General features: G+C 53.9%; 2 protein-coding genes across 4 annotated transcripts; one reads left to right on the top strand and one right to left on the bottom strand.

Annotated features, from left to right (window-relative positions):
- Positions 1 to 1981: 1981 nt before the first annotated feature.
- Positions 1982 to 7824, bottom strand: Znhit1 (zinc finger HIT-type containing 1). 3 transcript variants are annotated; one of them, XM_052167712.1, is made up of 5 exons: positions 7739 to 7824; positions 4952 to 5122; positions 2819 to 2898; positions 2510 to 2679; positions 1982 to 2406 (listed from the first exon to the last, which is right to left on the bottom strand). In XM_052167712.1, exons 1-5 carry the CDS (start codon positions 7755 to 7757, stop codon positions 2385 to 2387), a joined length of 462 nt encoding a protein of 153 aa, XP_052023672.1. In that variant the 5' UTR covers positions 7758 to 7824; the 3' UTR covers positions 1982 to 2384. The 3 variants fall into 3 exon arrangements, with proteins under 3 accessions (XP_052023672.1, XP_052023670.1, XP_052023673.1); XM_052167710.1 differs by lacking the exon at positions 7739 to 7824 and adding an exon at positions 7066 to 7319; XM_052167713.1 differs by lacking the exon at positions 7739 to 7824 and adding an exon at positions 5562 to 5595.
- Positions 7825 to 7926: 102 nt separating this feature from the next.
- Positions 7927 to 17670, top strand: Plod3 (procollagen-lysine,2-oxoglutarate 5-dioxygenase 3). Its single transcript, XM_052167709.1, has 19 exons — positions 7927 to 8053; positions 8354 to 8445; positions 8576 to 8712; positions 8812 to 8975; positions 9122 to 9234; positions 9371 to 9434; positions 10739 to 10836; positions 11021 to 11122; positions 11288 to 11413; positions 11554 to 11675; positions 11861 to 11965; positions 12075 to 12200; positions 12376 to 12517; positions 12627 to 12740; positions 12867 to 12935; positions 14085 to 14189; positions 15122 to 15268; positions 16131 to 16256; positions 17239 to 17670. Exons 1-19 carry the CDS (start codon positions 7936 to 7938, stop codon positions 17392 to 17394), a joined length of 2226 nt encoding a protein of 741 aa, XP_052023669.1. The 5' UTR covers positions 7927 to 7935; the 3' UTR covers positions 17395 to 17670.
- The last annotated feature ends 948 nt before the right edge of the window (positions 17671 to 18618 follow it).

The raw sequence follows: 18618 nt of genomic DNA, 5'->3' as shown, positions 1-18618 counted from the left end.
TCAAAACTGAAATTACTTAAGGGGTTGCTGACGGTACAATCTGTAACTGAAGCTACTCAGGAGGCGGAGGCAGAGGCAGGGAGATTACGCGCTCAAGGCCTACTGGAGCTAGAGATGAGTTCGGCCTGGACAACCTAGTGAGATCCTGTTTCAAATTACGAAATAAAAAGTGAGCTAGGATGTAGCTCAGGGGCCGAGTGCTTACCCAGAATCCTTGGATTGAGGCCTGGAGGTGAGTTCTGTGCAATGCTTTGGGTTCCAGGAAAAGGGGCGGGGGGGGGGGGGGCAGAAGAGAGGAGGGGATGGAAGTGGAGGGAAGGGAGGAGAAGAGATAAAACATAAACTCAGAACCAGAGAAAAGAAATTATAATACCTCCTTTCAAGCCAGTCACAATGACGCAACACTTTTAATGCCAGCACTCAGGAGGCAGAGGCAGGGAGATCTGAGTTCCAGGCCAGCCTGACCTACAGACTGAGTTCCAGGACAACCAGAGCTATAAGAGAGACCATGTCTCAAGACACCAAAACAACCAAACAACAAACCCTCCTCCTTTCAACCTAAATTCATAGCCAAGAAATGGGGCCAGTGAGAGGGCTCAGTGGGTGAAGAGGCTTGCTGACAAGGTTGACAACCTGAGTTTGATTCCACGGACCAACTTAGTGGAAGAAGAGAACTAACTTTTCACAGTTGTCCTGTGACTTCTACACTCATGCTGTCTCTCTACACACACTTCAAACTACAATCAAAACAAGGAAAATCCTATAGCACCACCAACGGCAGGGGAAGGAGTGGAGTTACCACAGGACCCTGATTCCCAGGACGGACGCAGCTGGCCCAGGTGGCCAGGTGGTGTTCCCTTCCTCCTTGGCCACTTGATAAACTTTCAGAAGCACTCAGAGCTCTGGCAAAGAGGGTGACTGCTCCCAGGTAAGGAGGAATTTTTAAACATCGTTTTTCCCTTTATTTTTTTATGTGTATGTGTTTTGTCCGCAGGTACGTCTGTGTGCCTCATGCATGAAGTAGCCTCATGGCCTGTAGAGGGCGGCAGATCCCCTAGGACTGGAGCTACAGACTGTTGTGGGTTGCCTTGTGGGTGCTGGGAATTGAACCGGGTCCTCTAGAGGAGCAACCAGTATTCTTAACCACTGAGCCATCTATCCAGCCCAAGAAGAATCTTTTTTTTTTTTTTTTGTCAAGAGTACATGAGTAGCTGTGCTTTCCTGCTGGACCCTCCAAACCCACTCTTGGGGTCCATCTGTAGGAGGACATACAGTCCTCAGGCTTTCCAAACACCAGACATGGGCAGGAGTCAGCTGAGTGGGTAAAGGCGCTACCCTTGAAAGCCCGCCAACCCATGTCTGATTCGTAGAACACACACATGCCATGAATAATATCTGTAATCCCAGCACGCCTGCAGCAAGATGGAAGTAAGAGAATCACTTGGAAGCTTGTGGGCCAGCTAGCCTGAAGTCCACTACGTGAGGAGCAGATACAATAAAAATCCTGTCTCAACAGGGTAGAAGGGGGAACTGATTTCCTCGAAGAGTTGTCCTTTGGCTTCTACATTCTCACTAAAGCATACATGTGTGTGTATGCACACACACGCGCGCGCGCACGCGCCACACACACACACACACACACACACACACACACACACACACGAGCACGCAACAAAGTACTATTTAAAAAACATCACTTGAGAGGCAGAGGCATAAAAATTAGGAGTTCAGCCATCCTTGACTATTATATACTGAGTTCAAGGCTAGCCTGGGCTATATAAGACCTTGTGGGATTTTGTTGTTGTTGTTAAATTATTTATTTTATGTATATGATTACACTGTGGCTGTCTTCAGACGGCATCAGATCCCATTACAGAATCAGATCCCATTACAGATGGTTGTGAGCCACCATGTGGTTGCTGGGATTTGAACTTAGGACCTCTAGAAGAGCAGGCAGTGCTCTTAACTGTTGAGCCATTTCTCCAGGCCAAGATCTTGTTTCAAAAACCAAACTAAAGCAGCAGTTAAGAAAGACAGAGACGACTTGAGAGTAGCTGGAGAATGAACATAAACCTCCCACGGCACAGAGGGCAGGCAATGGAGGCTTCAAGAAGAAAGACAGAGCCTGATGTCAACTCTGACCTTCACCTCCAAACACCCCGGACTGAGTAGGTGGGCTTCCTTTCACCAGGTCATTTATTCTCACAGCACTCGGTGGGCTGGATCACCACAACAGTCCCTGGGTGTGTGTGTGTGTGTGTGTGTCCCTGTGGCCTTCCTTGGTTGGCCAAGGTGAATGGGTAGGTCCTCTCTCCCTGTCCTCTGGGAATGAGCTGGGGTGGGTTGGGGAGGGTTGGGGGTGCGTCCTCTCCCTGATGCCAGGTTTACACAGTCCACTTCAGACACCTGCAGAGAGGGGGAGAGACAGAAAAGCGCATTGGTGAAGGAGGAGGTCCTGGATGCTATTGGGCTACGAGTGCAGGTGTGGGTGGTCTCGGCTCGGGCTCACCTGGTCTCCTGATGGGTGCCCAGGCAGCGCACCGTGCAGTACCGAGCACCGCAGCTTACACAGGTATAGGGGGACGGGAAGCCACACACAGCACAGAAGGGGCGCTGGGGCCGAGATGGGGGGCCCGCACAGGCCGTCAAGTAGTTGGGGCCCTCAGATGCACTCAGGTTCTGCAGGGACATGAAGGGACAGGCATCTTGAATTCTCCAGTCGGCCACACAGCTGATGTCCACCAGGGACGCTGAAGAGCCGGCACTCACTCGCCCCTTGCTCTCTGGGATCCCCAGAGCCCAGGCTGAGCCTTCTCACCTGCTCCTCCAGCAAAGCCTGGAAGTTTTTCCGGAAGCGAAGTTTAAAGTGGTCACCTCGAGTTTTCTTCTTTTTCTTTCCTGGGGGATGAAGGACACCGAGTTGTGGGACAGCGGCTATGACAGCCACGTCGGAGATGCCCACCGGCACCATACTCAGGGCCTGCCCTTCCCTGTCTACATCTGTACTAACCCTGATATCCTTCGTCAATCCTGCTCGACTGTCAGCGACTTAAAGTCCAACCTACTCCATCTTTTTATTTTGGGGACAGGAGCTCATGTAGCCCAGGCTGGCCATGAACTCACTATGTAGACAAAGGGTGCTCTTTGATCGATCCTCCTGTTCTACCTCTCCGGGGCTGAGATTACAGGCTTTTGTTTTTGATGTTTCGACACAAGGTCTCACTCCCTACCCCAAGCTGACTTTAGACTCACTTTATAGACCAAGCTGACCTTAAGTCCTTGGTAGTTCTCCGGCCTCAAACTTTCTATGTGCTGGGTCTCTATATGACGTCATACCTGGTCACTCTATCTTTTTTATTCCACACACATGAAGATGCTCCCAACACAGGAGCTAGTCATTTGCAAAGTCAGAAGTAATTCCCAAGTCACCTTCCTACTGCGAGCCTTCCCACGTGGTCCTCCACAGGCCCAACTCCTTCCCTTCCCTCTGGACCAAGGGCAGGGATATTTTATGCTCTGAAGTATAAAAACACACTTGAGCCAGCAAGATGGTGGTAAAGGCGCCTGCTCCAAGCCTGACAGCCTGAGTTCAAACCCAGTCACTCACATTATGAAGGAGAGAACCAGCTCTCGAAAGGTATCCTCTGACCTCCACCCACACGCCATGCCATGGAATGCATTTGTATACACACACACACACACACACACACGCACGCACACACGCATGCACATATATGCACACATAAAACAAGAGAGAGTGTTTAAAGTTTAAAAAATCTTGCCGGGCGTCGCGGTGCACCACACCTCTGATCCCAGCACCTGGGAGGTAGAGACAGGCAGATCTCGGTGAGTTCCAGAACAATCTTGTCTACATAGAGAGACCCTCTCTCAAGAAACAAAGAAACAAAACCCTCCTTACTATTAACAGACCAGAGAGCAGGCACATACATGTTATTTCTAGCTTAGTGTATACTGCTGTTCATGGCTGGTTTGTTGAACCAACCCCTCCTTCCCTCCCTCCCTCCCTTCCTTCCTCCCTCCCTCCCTCCCTCCCTCCCTCCTTCCCTCCCTCCTTCTCAGGTATCCTTGGAGTACAAAGACGACAACAGGAGACACTAGTGTGACTCAGTGGTTCAAGAAGTGCTGGAGCCCAGCCTAGACATGTGCAGAGTACTTGATGATAACCGAGAGCCGCGGCCATCACGAGTCTCCGAGATATGGCTGACACCCGACACAGACAGGAAGGGTGAATGTCAATCTAGATGACCGACAGCCTTCTGTCTCTGTCTATAACCTGCTGACTGAACATGTTTGCTTGTCTCTTTGTTTGACAAAGGGGTTTTCTGTGTAACCCTGGCTGTTCTGGAACTCGATTTGTAGACCAGCCTGGTCTTGAACTCACAGAAATCCTCCTGCCTCTGCCTCCTGAGTGCTGGGATTAAAGGTATGTGTCATTGTGTGTGTGTGTGTGTTTGTGTGTGTGTGTGTGTGTGTTTGTGTGTGTGTGTGTGTGAATGCACATGCACATGTGCGCAATGGCTCCCCCACCAGGCTAGAAGATGGCTGTTTAGAATAGCAATACATTGATTTCTCAGATTGCTTGCTCTCTGAATAAATTGCAGTTTTAAAGAAACAGGGGCCGCTAAGATGGCTCAGTGGTTAAGGGTCCCTGCTGCTGAACCCAGCAATCCGAGTGACCCGAGTTTCAGCTCTGGAATAAGGTGGAAGGAGAAAACGAATTCCTGTAAGTTTTCTTCTGACCTCCTCATGCAAGTGTGTGAAGAACTGCAGACACACATATATGCCTGCACACACGAAATAAGGAAATGTAAGGAAATTAAAAACACAATAAAGATGCAATTCCCATCTCCACACATTGGCATCATCTGCACTTACAGGCTGCCAGCTTCGGGACACTGCTCTGCTCTTTCTTCCCCAACCCCCATCTCACCTGTGTCTGCATCATCATCAAACTGAGGTAGCCTCTTGCCCAGCTGGGGGAGGCCGGCGTGGGGGTCATCCTGGAAGTTGTCATTCTCTAATGCTTCGAGCTGTCGGTTGATCCGCCGCTGCCTGGCTGCCCGGTCCAGCACCCGCCGCTGTCCAGGGTCCTGGGAGCGAACTAGACAGAGACAAGAGAGTTAACGGGTCCAGAAAGAAGGAAAGCTGCGCTGGTAGAACATACGGCCCCAGTCTCCTGGCCTCGTCCCGTCATTATGCTGTAGGGGAATTCCCAGCTCTTCACCCTGGCTTCTTCCAGTTTGGGAAGCCCGTTTCAGCTCTCCATGCTGACTCTAAGTCTTCCCAGTCCCAGCAGTAAGTGGAGACACACAAAACTGCAGCTGGAGAGATGGCTCAGCGCTCAGCAGCACTGCCTGCTCTTGCAGAGTGCTAGAGCTCGGTTCCCAGGACCCGGGACCGTCAGTCACCAGGGTGGCTCACAACTCCTGTAATTCCAGCTACTTCTCCTGTCCTCCGTGGACACCTGAACTCGCTCGCACAGAGCTGCACACATACACAAATGAAAATAGAGTGCATTTGGGAATCGACACAGTACTGACTTCTGGATTCCAGATTCATGACTCAGTAGGGCAAAATCCAGTATGCATTCTAGAACATCGTCCCTTCAGACTGAGATGCATGCCGATGCCCCGTGACTGCACCGACACTGACATCTTTTGTGAACTAAAGAAGCCTTCCCAGTATGACTACCAGCTGGCCTCCTATCTTGCCGGAGGTACTTCCTATTCCCACATTTTGACTTCTCTCTAGCTCTCTAGCCACTTCTGCCTGTCCCTCTTCTTTTACTGATAGCACTCTTTGGCTGTTCCTTTCTCAGTCCCACAACCTTCAATCTGCTGGCCTGGGACTTCCTGTGTAGCTGGATGGCCTTGAATGGCCTCCTGTGCACACACACCAGGTTTATGTGGTGATAGGGATGGAACAGGAGTTTGGGGCACGTTAGACAAGCACCCTATCAGCAGAGGTGCCTCCCTAACCTCTTTTTCTTGTATTTCTATCTTTCTTCAAAAAATTAATTTATTCTGGGTGTTTCTGTGAGCATATAGCTATTGCAGTACATGCAGGTCAGAGGACAATTTATGGAAGCTTTTTTTTCTTCTATTATGAGGATCCTGGAGACTGAACTCAAGTGGTCAGGCTTGGCAGCAAGCTCCTTTACCTACTGCACCATCTCACCTGCCCACTCCTGGTGCTTCTAATCCAAACACACAGCTGTGCTTCCTATAACATGCCAGTCTCAAGCCCGAAGCCCCCCAAACCACAGACTTGACTACAGGACATCAAGAGGTTGAGGCAGGACCAGCCTAATTTACATAGGCGGCCTTGGCTACATTAAAAAAAGAAAAAGAAAGTAAAGAGTGAAGTGTGTGTGTGTGTGTGTGTGTGTAGTACCCAAAGCCAAACCTTTTGATTTCCCTTCCATCCAACATCCAGAAACTGGAGGAAAGTGGGGGAGATGGTGGTGCACACTTTTTTTTTTTTTTTTTTTTTTTTTTGGTTTTTACGAGACAGGGTTTCTTTGTGTAGCCCTGGCTGTTCTGGAACTCACTCTAGACCAGGCTGGCTCGAACTCAGAAATCCGCCTGCCTCTGCCTCCCAAGTGCTGGGATTAAAGGCGTGTGCCACTAACGCTTGGTGGTGCACACCTTTAATCCAAGCAGTGTGGAGGAAGAGGCAGGCAGATCTCTGTGAGTTTGAAGCCAGCCTAGTCTACAGAGCTAGTTTCAGGGCAGCCAAGGGTACGCACCCTGTCTTGGAAAAATAAAAACAAAACAAAACAAAACAAACAACCCAAAAGCGGAGGTGGGGTGAGCACAACTGCTCATAGCACCCAGGCTCTGGAGTGACAAGACATCCTCTCCATCCCCAGCGTCTGGCTTGAAGCAAGCAGTCACAAAACACGAATGAATGGTTCCGAGACTGCTCCAACGCTGAACGAGGGGACCTGTGAAGATATCTGACAGGAAAAACTACGCGAGGAGATGTTAGGTTGAATTTGAACTTGGGATACACAAAAGGACGAACCACTGAAGGCTCACATACCAGAGGGTTTCTTCTCCACCATTGGCGCAACACAGTTGACAGAAGAGCGTACTGCGCACGCGTACTAACCACCGGCCCTTGCTCTAAGCACATCCCTTCCGGGGGCGTGCACACGTACGCATGCGCAGTCATTCCCCTCCCCCGCTTGAAGTCATTACGTGATGTTCCCCTGGAGACCAGCAAGCTAGTCCGCCATCTTTGATAGGGGCAAACCTACTTCTTCCGGTCGCGTTGTGGTTAAAAATAAATAAATAAATAAATCTGAGAGCCTCCCGCAAAAGGTCGCTTTTTAAAAAATGGTGCGGGTGGTCTTTAGGGACGCGCTCTTGTCCCTGTGCCCTTTTGCAGCCCCGGTGCGTGCCCCCGCGCTGCGGGAGAGGATAGGCAGGTTCGGTAGCTTTGTTGCCGCCAGAGCCACGGGGATGTCCGCGCGATCCCGTCTCAGGCTTCCCAGTCCCTTCGGGCCCGTCGCCCCCGCCACGCGCCACCCCAGGCCTCGCCTCCCGGTCCGAGCTGTGGTCAAGACCCGCCCCCGCGTCGCCTGGACCCTCCTCAAAAGGTCACTTCCCCTCCCAGGGGGATTCGGTTCCTCCGGCGCGAGTCGGGCTGTGCCCGGGACTAGACCCTCGGCTCCTCCCCACCCTCCAGCCTGCGCCCGCCGGACAATCCTTGCCTTGTCTCGCCGTCTGCATCTCGGGTTTTCGGTGGCCTCGGGTTACGCCTTTTTTCCAGGGCGGAGTCCTGAGCACGGCTCCTCCTCTCGGCGGGCTCGGCTTCCCCTTTTCCCAGAATCTTCCCGGGGAGTCGGCATCCAGGCGCTCAGCTCAGCCCCGGTGCGGGCCTGGGTGTAGCCTAAGTGTGCTGCTAGCCATGGCTGCGTCGGGCCCGGAGCCCCGGCTTTTGCTCCTGCTCCTCCTGCTGCTGCCGCCGCTGCCCCCAGTAACTTCTGCCTCCGATCGACCCCGGGGCGCCAATCCTGTCAACCCAGGTGAGAACCGGGGAGGCCAGTGGGCAGGGTCGACACGTCTGCCAGCTCGGGAGGGAGTGTCCAGCCTCTGCTGGAACCCAGCTCCTCAGTCTCTCTTCATGCAAAACTAGGGGTTTCCAGCCTCCCCCAGACAGACAGGAACACCCCAGGCCCCATTCGTGTATGTTATTCCCACCCTGGAGACCAAACGTGCTAAAAGAACTTTAGTAAAGTAACATGGAGGTGGAGGGGGATATAGAGGGCTAAACACGTGGGACAGCAAGCCGTGGGTCTTAAGTGCCAGTTCTCTGGCTGTGACAGACAAATTGCTGGTGATCACTGTGGCTACGGCAGAGACAGAGGGGTACCGGCGTTTTTTGCAGTCTGCGGAGTTCTTTAACTACACTGTACGGGTGAGTTGGGGGGGGACCCATAGGAGAAATCCCATCGGGACAGGGCAGGGGTTTTGGAGATCGGTCCTGTTTCCTCATCTTGGCCAGCTGAACCTCTTCCACGGTGTGGGGGTTGGGATCTTTCCTGCAGACCCTGGGCCTGGGACAGGAGTGGCGAGGGGGTGATGTCGCTCGAACAGTTGGCGGAGGCCAGAAGGTCAGGTGGCTCAAGAAGGAGATGGAGAAATATGCAGATCAGGAAGACATGGTCATCATGTTTGTGGACAGGTAAGGGGGTCTGGGGTGGAAAGAGAGGGAAACCGGCTAGAGAGAGAGAGAGAGAGAGACTGAGGTTCCTCGTGGCTCTCTTCCCTTCCCTTTGCCCAGCTACGACGTGATCCTGGCGAGCAGCCCGATAGAGCTGCTCAAGAAGTTTGTTCAGAGTGGCAGTCGCCTGCTGTTCTCTGCTGAGAGCTTCTGCTGGCCTGAGTGGGGGCTGGCAGAGCAGTACCCTGAGGTGGGCATGGGGAAGCGCTTCCTCAACTCTGGTGGTGAGTGGCAAAGTTCCCAAGGCAGACTTGTCCTCCCCCCCCACCACCACCACCCTGTGGAGCGGGCATTGCTTGTTCTGGGCACTTGAGTGGGGGGACCCTGGGAGTCTCGGAGGTCTGACTCACTTCTGCTTCCCCACCCGCAGGATTCATTGGCTTTGCTCCCACCATCCATCAGATTGTCCGCCAGTGGAAGTACAAAGACGACGACGATGACCAATTGTTCTACACTCGGCTGTACCTGGATCCGGGGCTGCGGGTAGGGAGACTCAGGGATAGGAACCCCCACCCCAGTTGAATGGGAGGGAAAGCATGAAAAGGTTTGGAGAGAGAGAGAGAGAGAGAGTGAGTCACCTGTCCCCTCTCAGTTCACTACTCCATCTTATGCCATCTAGGAGAAACTCAAACTTAGTCTGGACCATAAATCCCGGATCTTCCAGAACCTCAATGGAGCCTTAGGTGAGAACTGTGGTTAGAGGTGGGTGGTGAGGGGTTCCTGCCAAAACTGGGTTGATCTACAGCTGACTAGTATGCTAACTTAACCAACACCTAAACTTGTATGTTAATGGTAGTGAGGCTGGGAAAGTAGCTCAGCAGCAGAGTACTAAAGATTTGGTACTCTGGGGGCATGGCTCAGTGGGAGCTCTGCCTAGAATCCTCCAATGAAGGGCTGGGGCCATGGCTCAGTGGGAGAGCCTCTGCCTAGAATCTTCCAGTGAGGGGCTGGGGGCGTGGCTCAGTGGTGGAGCGTTTGCCTAGCATACAGAAACCCTAGGTTCAATTCTTAGCATCACCCAAAAACAAAAAGAAAAACTGGTCTTTGGAGCTCAGGTATCTATCTGCCAAGCATATGCAAAGGTACCTGGGTAGTCAGGAGCCCTACCACTGTGATTTCATTTGCAAAGGGCGTGTTCCTGGCTTCCAACCTTGGAAGATCTTTTGCCAGGAAAGGAAATTGATTCCCTTAGCCTAGTGAGTTATCCCAGCTTGCTCAGGTAGAGTGGCAGAGCTCTCTAAGTCGGCACAGCCTGGTCAAACAAAAAGGCAAGTGTGGTTTTCAGTCCCCAATCTCAGATCTTAGAAGGCTGAGACGGGAAGACCTCGGGTTACAGACCACGTAGTGAGACTCATCACAAAAGGGAAAAAAGGACACCCCCCCCCCAATTTTTTTCTCATGTATTTGTTTCGGAGGGGAGGGGAGCGCGAGTGCTATAGCCCCTGCAGAGGTCAGAGGTCGATGCTATAGAAGCTCATCTTTCCTTCCACTATGTGGTTTCTGGGTGGTGGGCTTGGTGGCAGGAGCCTTTATCCACCAAGCTTCCTCACCAGCTCCGTTCTAATATACTACATAAGAACTTAAAAAATAAAATAGGGCCTGGAGGGATGGCTCAGTGGTTAAGAGCACTGGCTGCACTGGCTGGGATTTGGATTCAATTCCCAGCACCAACATGGCAGCTCACTACTGTCTACAACTATAGTTTCAGGGGATCTGATACTCTGACACAGACAGACAGATAGACATGCAGGCAAAAAACGCACATTAAAAGTAAATAAATACATAATTTTTTCTAAAAAGTTTCAGCTCAACAACAGAAAGCAAAGAACATGACCCTAACTAAGCCACAGTTCAGGGACCTGCCGGGCCGGGCCTACACACGACTCTGTCCGCTAGAGGAGCTGGGACCCTGTCACTTCACACCTTAAAGAGCCTTGTGGTTGCCAAATGAAGGAACTCTTGCAAACCTTCCCCTTTTTGTCCCCAGATGAAGTGGTCTTAAAGTTCGACCAGAATCGTGTGCGCATCCGAAATGTGGCCTACGACACGCTTCCCGTTGTGGTCCATGGAAACGGTCCCACTAAGGTGCCCCCAGTGCCCTCAGCCCTTGTCTCTCGAGCCTTGGTACCCCAACCCTCCTGGCCCCCTTCCCCCAGTTTTCTCCAAAGGTGCTGGCCGGGACGGTTGCCTCCTCAATGTGCTGTCTTTTTTTTCCTGAGCCCGATGTCCTTCCCATCTGTTCCCTGACACCTCTACGTTGTCCCAACAGCTTCAGCTCAACTACCTGGGGAACTATGTCCCCAATGGCTGGACTCCCCAGGGAGGCTGTGGATTCTGCAACCAGAACCGGAGAACACTCCCGGGGGGGCAGGTGAGGAGAGTTGAGATGTAGGCAGAGCGCAAACTGGGCAGCCTCGGGCGCAGAGCTCCTGTGCACCCTGACCTGGCACAGTGGGCACTGAGTGGCTGGCTGGCCAGGGCTGAGGGGCAGAGAGAGGTCCGGGCTCCTGTGAGCCTTGTCTGTGGTGTCCTCCAGCCTCCCCCCCGGGTGCTTCTGGCCGTGTTTGTAGAGCAGCCCACTCCCTTCCTGCCTCGGTTCCTGCAGCGCCTACTGCTCCTGGATTACCCCCCGGACAGGATCTCTCTCTTCCTTCACAACAACGTGAGATCTGGGGAGCACACACCCTCATCCCCTACCCCACTGCACCACACCTCCTCCCATCTGTCCTCCCGGATTGCGTCCCTCGGGTCCCACCTCTCTGCCCAGACCGGCAGTCCATCCCTCTCCCCACCCATCTTTAGGAGGTGTACCACGAGCCTCACATCGCAGACGCCTGGCCACAGCTCCAGGGACACTTCTCAGCTGTAAAGCTAGTGGGGCCAGAGGAGGCCCTGAGCGCAGGGGAGGCCAGGGACATGGCCATGTGAGTGAGTCTGCCTGGGCCCTTGTCACACACCGCTCCTCACTCCCTCATCCTCTGAGGAAGGAGACACTGACCCTTGACCTCCTCTCAGACCCAGGAGAGCCCCCGCTCATCCCTCCATCCTCCTGCCCCGCCTCCATGCCTCGTTTGGGCTCACCTCTCCATTTGTGGGTGTTCCCCTCCAGGGATAGCTGTCGGCAGAACCCTGAGTGTGAGTTCTACTTCAGCCTGGATGCTGATGCTGTCCTTACAAACCCGGAGACCTTGCGTATCTTGATTGAGCAAAACAGGTGACCAACTCCACCCATGCACGGGACCCCAGAAGACCCTAGGCGTTTCCCTCCTTCCCTGGGTGGGGCATTCGGACAGAGGCCCATCCCGCGCCTGTTTTCTCCGTAGGAAGGTGATAGCTCCCATGCTTTCCCGCCATGGCAAGCTCTGGTCCAACTTCTGGGGCGCCCTGAGCCCAGATGAGTACTACGCCCGCTCCGAAGACTACGTGGAATTGGTGCAGCGGAAGCGAGTGTGAGTCCCACCCATGTGTACTGTGCAGGTGCGGGACCCTTGCCCGGGTCCCACGCCACAGCTGTGGGAAGGGCGACACGATGGCTTCAGGCTTGGGATTCTGGGGGACCCTGAGAAGGGGCTTCTGCCATGAATGAGGGGTTATCCACCTGGCTGATCATCCCCGTGCCCGCAGGGGCGTGTGGAATGTACCCTACATATCCCAGGCATATGTGATCCGCGGGGAGACCCTGAGGACAGAGCTGCCCCAAAAGGAGGTATTCTCCAGCAGTGACACAGACCCAGACATGGCATTCTGCAAGAGTGTCCGGGACAAGGTGAGTGGGGTGGTTGGCATGGGTTGCCCAGTCTCGGGACTCGACGCTGTGCCTGCCCACAGCCTCCTGATGTCCTCCTCACGCATGCCCACCCTTTACCCCACTCCAGGGCATCTTCCTCCACCTCAGTAACCAGCAGGAGTTTGGCCGGTTGCTGGCCACCTCTCACTATGACACAGACCACCTACACCCGGACCTCTGGCAGATCTTTGACAACCCTGTGGTAAGAGGGGACCTTTGCTCCCCACTTCCAGCCAGTAGCCCCTACCACCGTTGCCCACCATGGGAGCGATAACCCAAGGGGAGGCGTGGAGAAGGCTCCACTCAAGTGCCCTCGCCCTTCCCACAGGACTGGAGAGAACAGTACATTCATGAGAATTACAGCCGGGCCCTGGATGGGGAGGGGCTGGTGGAACAGGTAAGCTGCCCCAGGACCTTGGCCTGTGTGAAACACCCGCTGCTGGCATTGGTGGGTTCTAAGCTGAGCTCCCAGGGACTGAGGGTTTCCTGTTCAGGCAAGAAGGAAGCTAATAACCACACTAAGTGTTAAGGGCCTGTAATCTTAGAGGTCTGGAAGCTGATGCAGAAGGATGGAGAGTTTCAGGCTAGCCTGGGCTACATAATGGGTACCAAAGCAGCCACGGTCAGATGGTCAGACCAAGTCTCAAAAAAAACAACAACAAAAAAAAAGATGTGCAGAGAGATAACTCAGTGGTTAAGCGCTTAGGACATAAGCATGAGGAGCTGGTTCAGATCTCCAGAGCCCAAGGAAATGCCAGATGGGTGTGGGGCCCACCTGCAATTCCAGCCTAGGAAGGCCGAGACTGAGGCTCCTCGGCAAGTTGACTAGAAAGACTGGCTGCATCAGTAAGCTCTGGGTTCGATTAGGAGATGCTGCCTCGATGGATAAAGTAAAAGAACAATGGAGCAGTTAGTTCCTGATGTCAGCCTCAGACCTCATCGCCCACGTACACCCCCACACAGCTGTGCCCACCCGCTCACAAAAACAAACGGGTGTGGTACTTGCTGATAATAACAGAGCCCGGGCAGTGGAGGCGCGAAGACAATGAGGATTTGGAGCTGCAGGGGTGCATCAGACACGTAGCAAGTTCAAAGCCATCCTGGATTACATAGTAAGACCTTGTCTAAAATAAGTCAAGGAGCTGGAACTGGAGGTCAGTTGGTAGAGCGCTCGCCTAGCACTCACGAAGCCCCAGGTTCAGTCCCAGCACCATATAAACTGGGCATGAAGTTGTACGCCTGTGATCTCAGCATTCAGGAAGTAGAAGGAGGAGGAGGATCAGGGCCAGCCTCAGCTACATAGTGACTTTGAGGACAGCCTGGGCTACAAAAGGCCCTGTCTCAAAAAGAAGGAAAAAAGGAGCGAACAAGATCACTGTCCTAGATGATGGGGCTCCAGGCACCCTGTTCCCGCCCTGCCCTGCTGAAGCCTCTTCTCGGAGCAGCTCTCCTTCAGCAGAGACCTAGAGAGCTTGGTCACCCCTTCACAGACCCTCCCCCGTGTGTCTCCCCTCCCCTGCCCCTTGCCGCCCCGCCCTGTCCCTAGCCGTGCCCAGATGTGTACTGGTTCCCACTGCTGACCGAGCAAATGTGTGATGAGCTGGTGGAGGAGATGGAGCACTACGGCCAGTGGTCTGGAGGCCGGCACGAGGTGAGGGCGGAGGGCTGGGGGGGGGGGTGCCTGAAAAGGAACGGGGGACTTGGGGATCCCAAGGGCAGGGCTCATAAAGAGTATGCTACTTAATTGTCTTGTTGCCAGGAGAAATCTGACCAAAGCAGCTTGAAGAAAGGGTTCATTGTGGCTCACAGGCTGCAGGCAGAAGGCCGTCATGACGGGAAGGCATGGCAGCCGGAGTGTGAGGGAGCTGGGCACACGGTCACATTGCACCAGAATCGGACAGCAGGGCAATGAGTGCTGTGCTCGGCTCACTTTCAGGCCAGGACCTAAGCCCAGGGCACGGAGCCACCCCCAGTGGTCAGGACCTAAGCCCAGGGGACGGTGCCACCCACAGTGGTCAGGACCTAAGCCTAGGGGATGGTGCCACCCACAGTGGTCAGGTCTTCCCATCTCCATTAACCTAAGCTATCTAGGGTACCCCTCCCCAACATGCCAGAGGCTTGTCTTCTAGGTGAACCGAGGTCCCATCAAGCTGACAGTCAAGGTTAGCTGTAACATAGAGGGTGCTTCTTTCCTGGGCTACAGGTATTAGATCGCATGGGAAGGTGGTGTGAATTCACCACAGAGCTAACAACAGCAGAGACTGAAAGGCCCAGCAGCCAGTGGACCTGGCTGGACAATAGAAGAGAAACCTGCTTCTGGTGGCAGGGACAGAAAGAGACGCCGGCTGGGCAGTGGTCTGCACGCCTTTAATGCCAGCACTCTGGGTAGAGGCAGGCGGATCTCTGAGCCCAAGCCCAGCCTGGTCTATAGAGCAAGTTCCAGGTCAGCCTGGGTTACATCAAGAAACCCTGTCTCAAAACAAAACAAAAGACCTGGGAACCAACAACAAGAAGTTGGTATTGTCCCTGAGGGAGAATGGGCTAGCCTAGGGGTGTGGGTGTCTCAGTGTCTGCGGCCCACAGGACTCCAGGTTGGCCGGAGGATATGAGAATGTTCCCACCGTGGATATCCACATGAAGCAGGTGGGGTACGAGGACCAGTGGCTCCAGCTGCTGAGGACGTATGTGGGGCCCATGACGGAGTTCCTGTTCCCTGGCTACCACACCAAGGTGGGCTATCCCAGCCACTGCTGTGCCTCTTCTTTACCCCGGTCTTGGAAGGCTCTATATGGACCCTGTTCACAGCCCTTTTAGCAACTAAGGCTCCGTGGACTTGGAGCCCGGGGTGGACATGGACGTGGGAAGAAGTTAAGTCTCCTGCTTTGGGCTGCTGTGCTATTAGAAGAGTCACTGGCAGGGCATGTTGACACCTGTAACCTCAGCACTCTGGAAACTGAGGCAGGAAGGCCAAGAGTTTGAGGAGAGCATGTGGGCTATGCAGGGAGAGCCTGTCTCAGAACAGAAGAGAGGGGCTGGAGAGGTGGGTCGGTCAGGGCGCTCGCCCAGCGTGCACACCGCCCTGCTGCCCATCCCCAGCACTGCATAGCGCGGAGGCAGGCACACAGCACAGGTCTGTGATCCCAGCACTCAGGAGGTAGCAGCAGGAGGATCAGAAATTGAGGGTCATCTGGAGCTACATAGTGAGTTTGAGGCCAGCCTGGGCTACATAACACCTTGTCTCAAGAAATGGGGAAGAACAAGACTGGGAAGACGGCTCGGTCTGTAAAGTGCTTGTCTATGTCATCAGCACCCAGGTAAACAGCTGGACATGGTATTCCACGTCTGTAACCACAGTGCCAGGGAGGGACCCAGGGTGGAGGAGGACAAGTAGACCCAGGTGTGGTGGCACACACACACTCCTACCACCAAAGAGAACTGAGTTCGAGGCCACCCTGGGCTACACACCAAGTTCCAGGCCAGCCAGGGTTACATAGAAAGATCCTGTCTTTAAAAAATAGTCAAAACGAGTCAAGGGCTAGCCTTGGCATGCCCTTGACTGCCCCCCATGCCTTCCACCGCGTGTTCCCCACAGACGCGGGCAGTGATGAACTTCGTGGTCCGCTACCGGCCAGATGAGCAGCCCTCGCTTCGGCCGCACCATGACTCGTCCACCTTTACTCTCAATGTCGCCCTCAACCACAAGGGGGTGGATTATGAGGTGAGTGGGGGTCCCTGCTGCCCTGGGGTACCCCTGGGTTCCTCCACACTTCATTTTACCATCTTGTCTTCGTTCCTTCCCGATCCTCTGCCTGGGCCTTCTCGAGTTTCTCAGTAGTGTCTGTCATGTCTTGGCTCAGCCTCTGTATTAATTAGCTTTCTACTGCTGTGACAAAACTCCACGGCCAGAAGAAACTTAGGGAGGAAAGTTATTCTGCTTAAGCTCCCATCAGGGTCCATCATGGAGGGAAGCCAGGGCAGGAACCTGGAGCAGGGGCTGAGGCCGAGGCCATGGGGGGTGCTGCTTACTGGCTTGCTTAGCTGTTTTCTTAGACACCCCAGGACCACCAGCCCGGGGATGGCCCCACCCACTGTGGGCTGGGCCCTCCCACATCAATCATCAGTCAAGAACTGCCTGGCTCACCTCCAGGCAAGGCTGACAGGGGTTTCCTCAGTGAGGTCCCAGCTTGGGTCAAGTTGACAAAAACCCAACTAGCACAGCTGCTCCCCTTCCTCCTGTTCTCCTGAGGTCCCTGATGCTGCCACATACCCCCTGACAAAACAATGGAAGGGAGGGAGAGAGGGTATGTGGTGGGAAGGCAGGATGGCCGGGGCTTGAGGCTGCTGGTTATGTGGCATCCACCGTCAGGAAGCAGAGAGAATCCTGGCGCCCAGCTGCATTGGTCTTTTTATTCAGTCCTAGATGCCAGCCTGTGGAATGGCACCACCCTGATTCAGGGTGGCTCTGCCCCTACCCCTTAACTCATGCCACAAAAGCTTCCCGCTCAGATATTGCCAGAGGTTTATTTCTATGATAACTCTGAACTCCACCAAGTTGGCAGTTCAGATTAACGACCACATAGCCTCCCTTGCCTGTCTCCCAGCCTGTTGGGTTGGCACCTCCCCCACGCCTGGCGCCCCCCTGCGCCCCCATCACCATGAGAGCTAACCTCAGTCTTATTTTCATGCTCTCCTCTCCCCAGGGAGGCGGCTGCCGCTTCCTGCGTTACGACTGCAGGGTCTCCTCTCCGAGGAAGGGCTGGGCTCTGCTGCACCCTGGCCGCCTCACGCACTACCATGAGGGGCTGCCCACCACCCGGGGCACTCGCTACATCATGGTGTCCTTCGTGGACCCCTGACACTCAGCCAGTCTGCCATACCTTCTCTGCCACTGTGCCTTGTTGGGCAGCCTGGGTCTCCATTCTCAGAGAGAGGGGACCCTGCCCTTCTCACCTCCTGAGTGTGTCTGTGTGCCTGGGACAGAACGTGCTGGCCCCAGCAGCCCTCAGGAGGCGCCTGGAGTCTCCACTTTCCTACTGACCCCATGGACTCAGGGGGAGTGGACTTCTGAGGGTCCCCGCCTGATAAATTATTAACCTTCCTCAGCCTCACTTTAAATAAAAGGATGTTTGTAACTGTTGAGTCCATGAGTCATATATATAGACAGCGTCCTATGTAGCCCAGGCTGGCCTCGATCTCGCTGAGGGATTACAGCTGTGTGCTGTCATGTCCACTTTATTTGGTGCTGAGGATCAAACCCAGAGTCCTGCGAGGCAGCAAGTACACCACCCACTAGGATACATCTCCCCTCTTTATTCTTATTTTAAAAATCAATTATCTGTATGTATGCAGAACATTGTGCATGGGTGCAGGTGTTCACAGAGGACAGAGGGTGGTCTCAGATCCTGCCACAGCTGGAGTCACAGAGAGTTGGGTTGAGAGCCACCTGCTTGGGTGCTGGGATCCAAACTGGGGTCCTCTGCAATCGCACCAAGCACTCCACCTGAGTCACCTCTCCAGTCCCCAGCCCTTTTATTACATTTATTAGTGTGTTTGTGTGTAGGTATGTGTGCATGTATATGACTACATACACTGTAGCTCTCTTTAGACACACCAGAAGAGGGCATCAGATCCCATCACAGATGGCTGTGAGTCACCATGAAGGTGCTGGGAATTGAACTCGGGACCCCTGGAAGACCTCTGGAAGAGCAGTCAGTGCTCTTAACCGCTGAGCCATCTCTCCAGCTTGACCAGCATTCATAATGTCCCGAGTTTGATCCCTAGCATTGAGAGAAGACAAATCGGGGTCAGAGAGATGGCCCTCAGGGGACAGGTACTTGCTGCTGTCAAATCTGGGTTAAGTCCTCAAATACACATCATGGGAGGAAGAAACAAGCGTCCCCAAGCAGCCCTTTGCCCTCTATAGGCACACTGTTGGATGTGTGTGACTAGGTCACCAATTGCACATTTCCTGCCCCTGTGCACCTCCCCACTCACAGCCTGCAAGTCCCTTCCTTCTTCCCAGTGTAGGAACCATACGACAGGACCACTCCACTCCAGTCACCCCAGCAGGAGGTCAAGGT

Source organism: Apodemus sylvaticus, chromosome 22 (assembly GCF_947179515.1).
Source record: "Apodemus sylvaticus chromosome 22, mApoSyl1.1, whole genome shotgun sequence".
NCBI classification, from domain to species: Eukaryota; Metazoa; Chordata; class Mammalia; order Rodentia; family Muridae; genus Apodemus; species Apodemus sylvaticus.
Note: the sequence above shows the minus strand (reverse complement) of the source record. Positions and strands in the feature narration are given on the sequence as shown.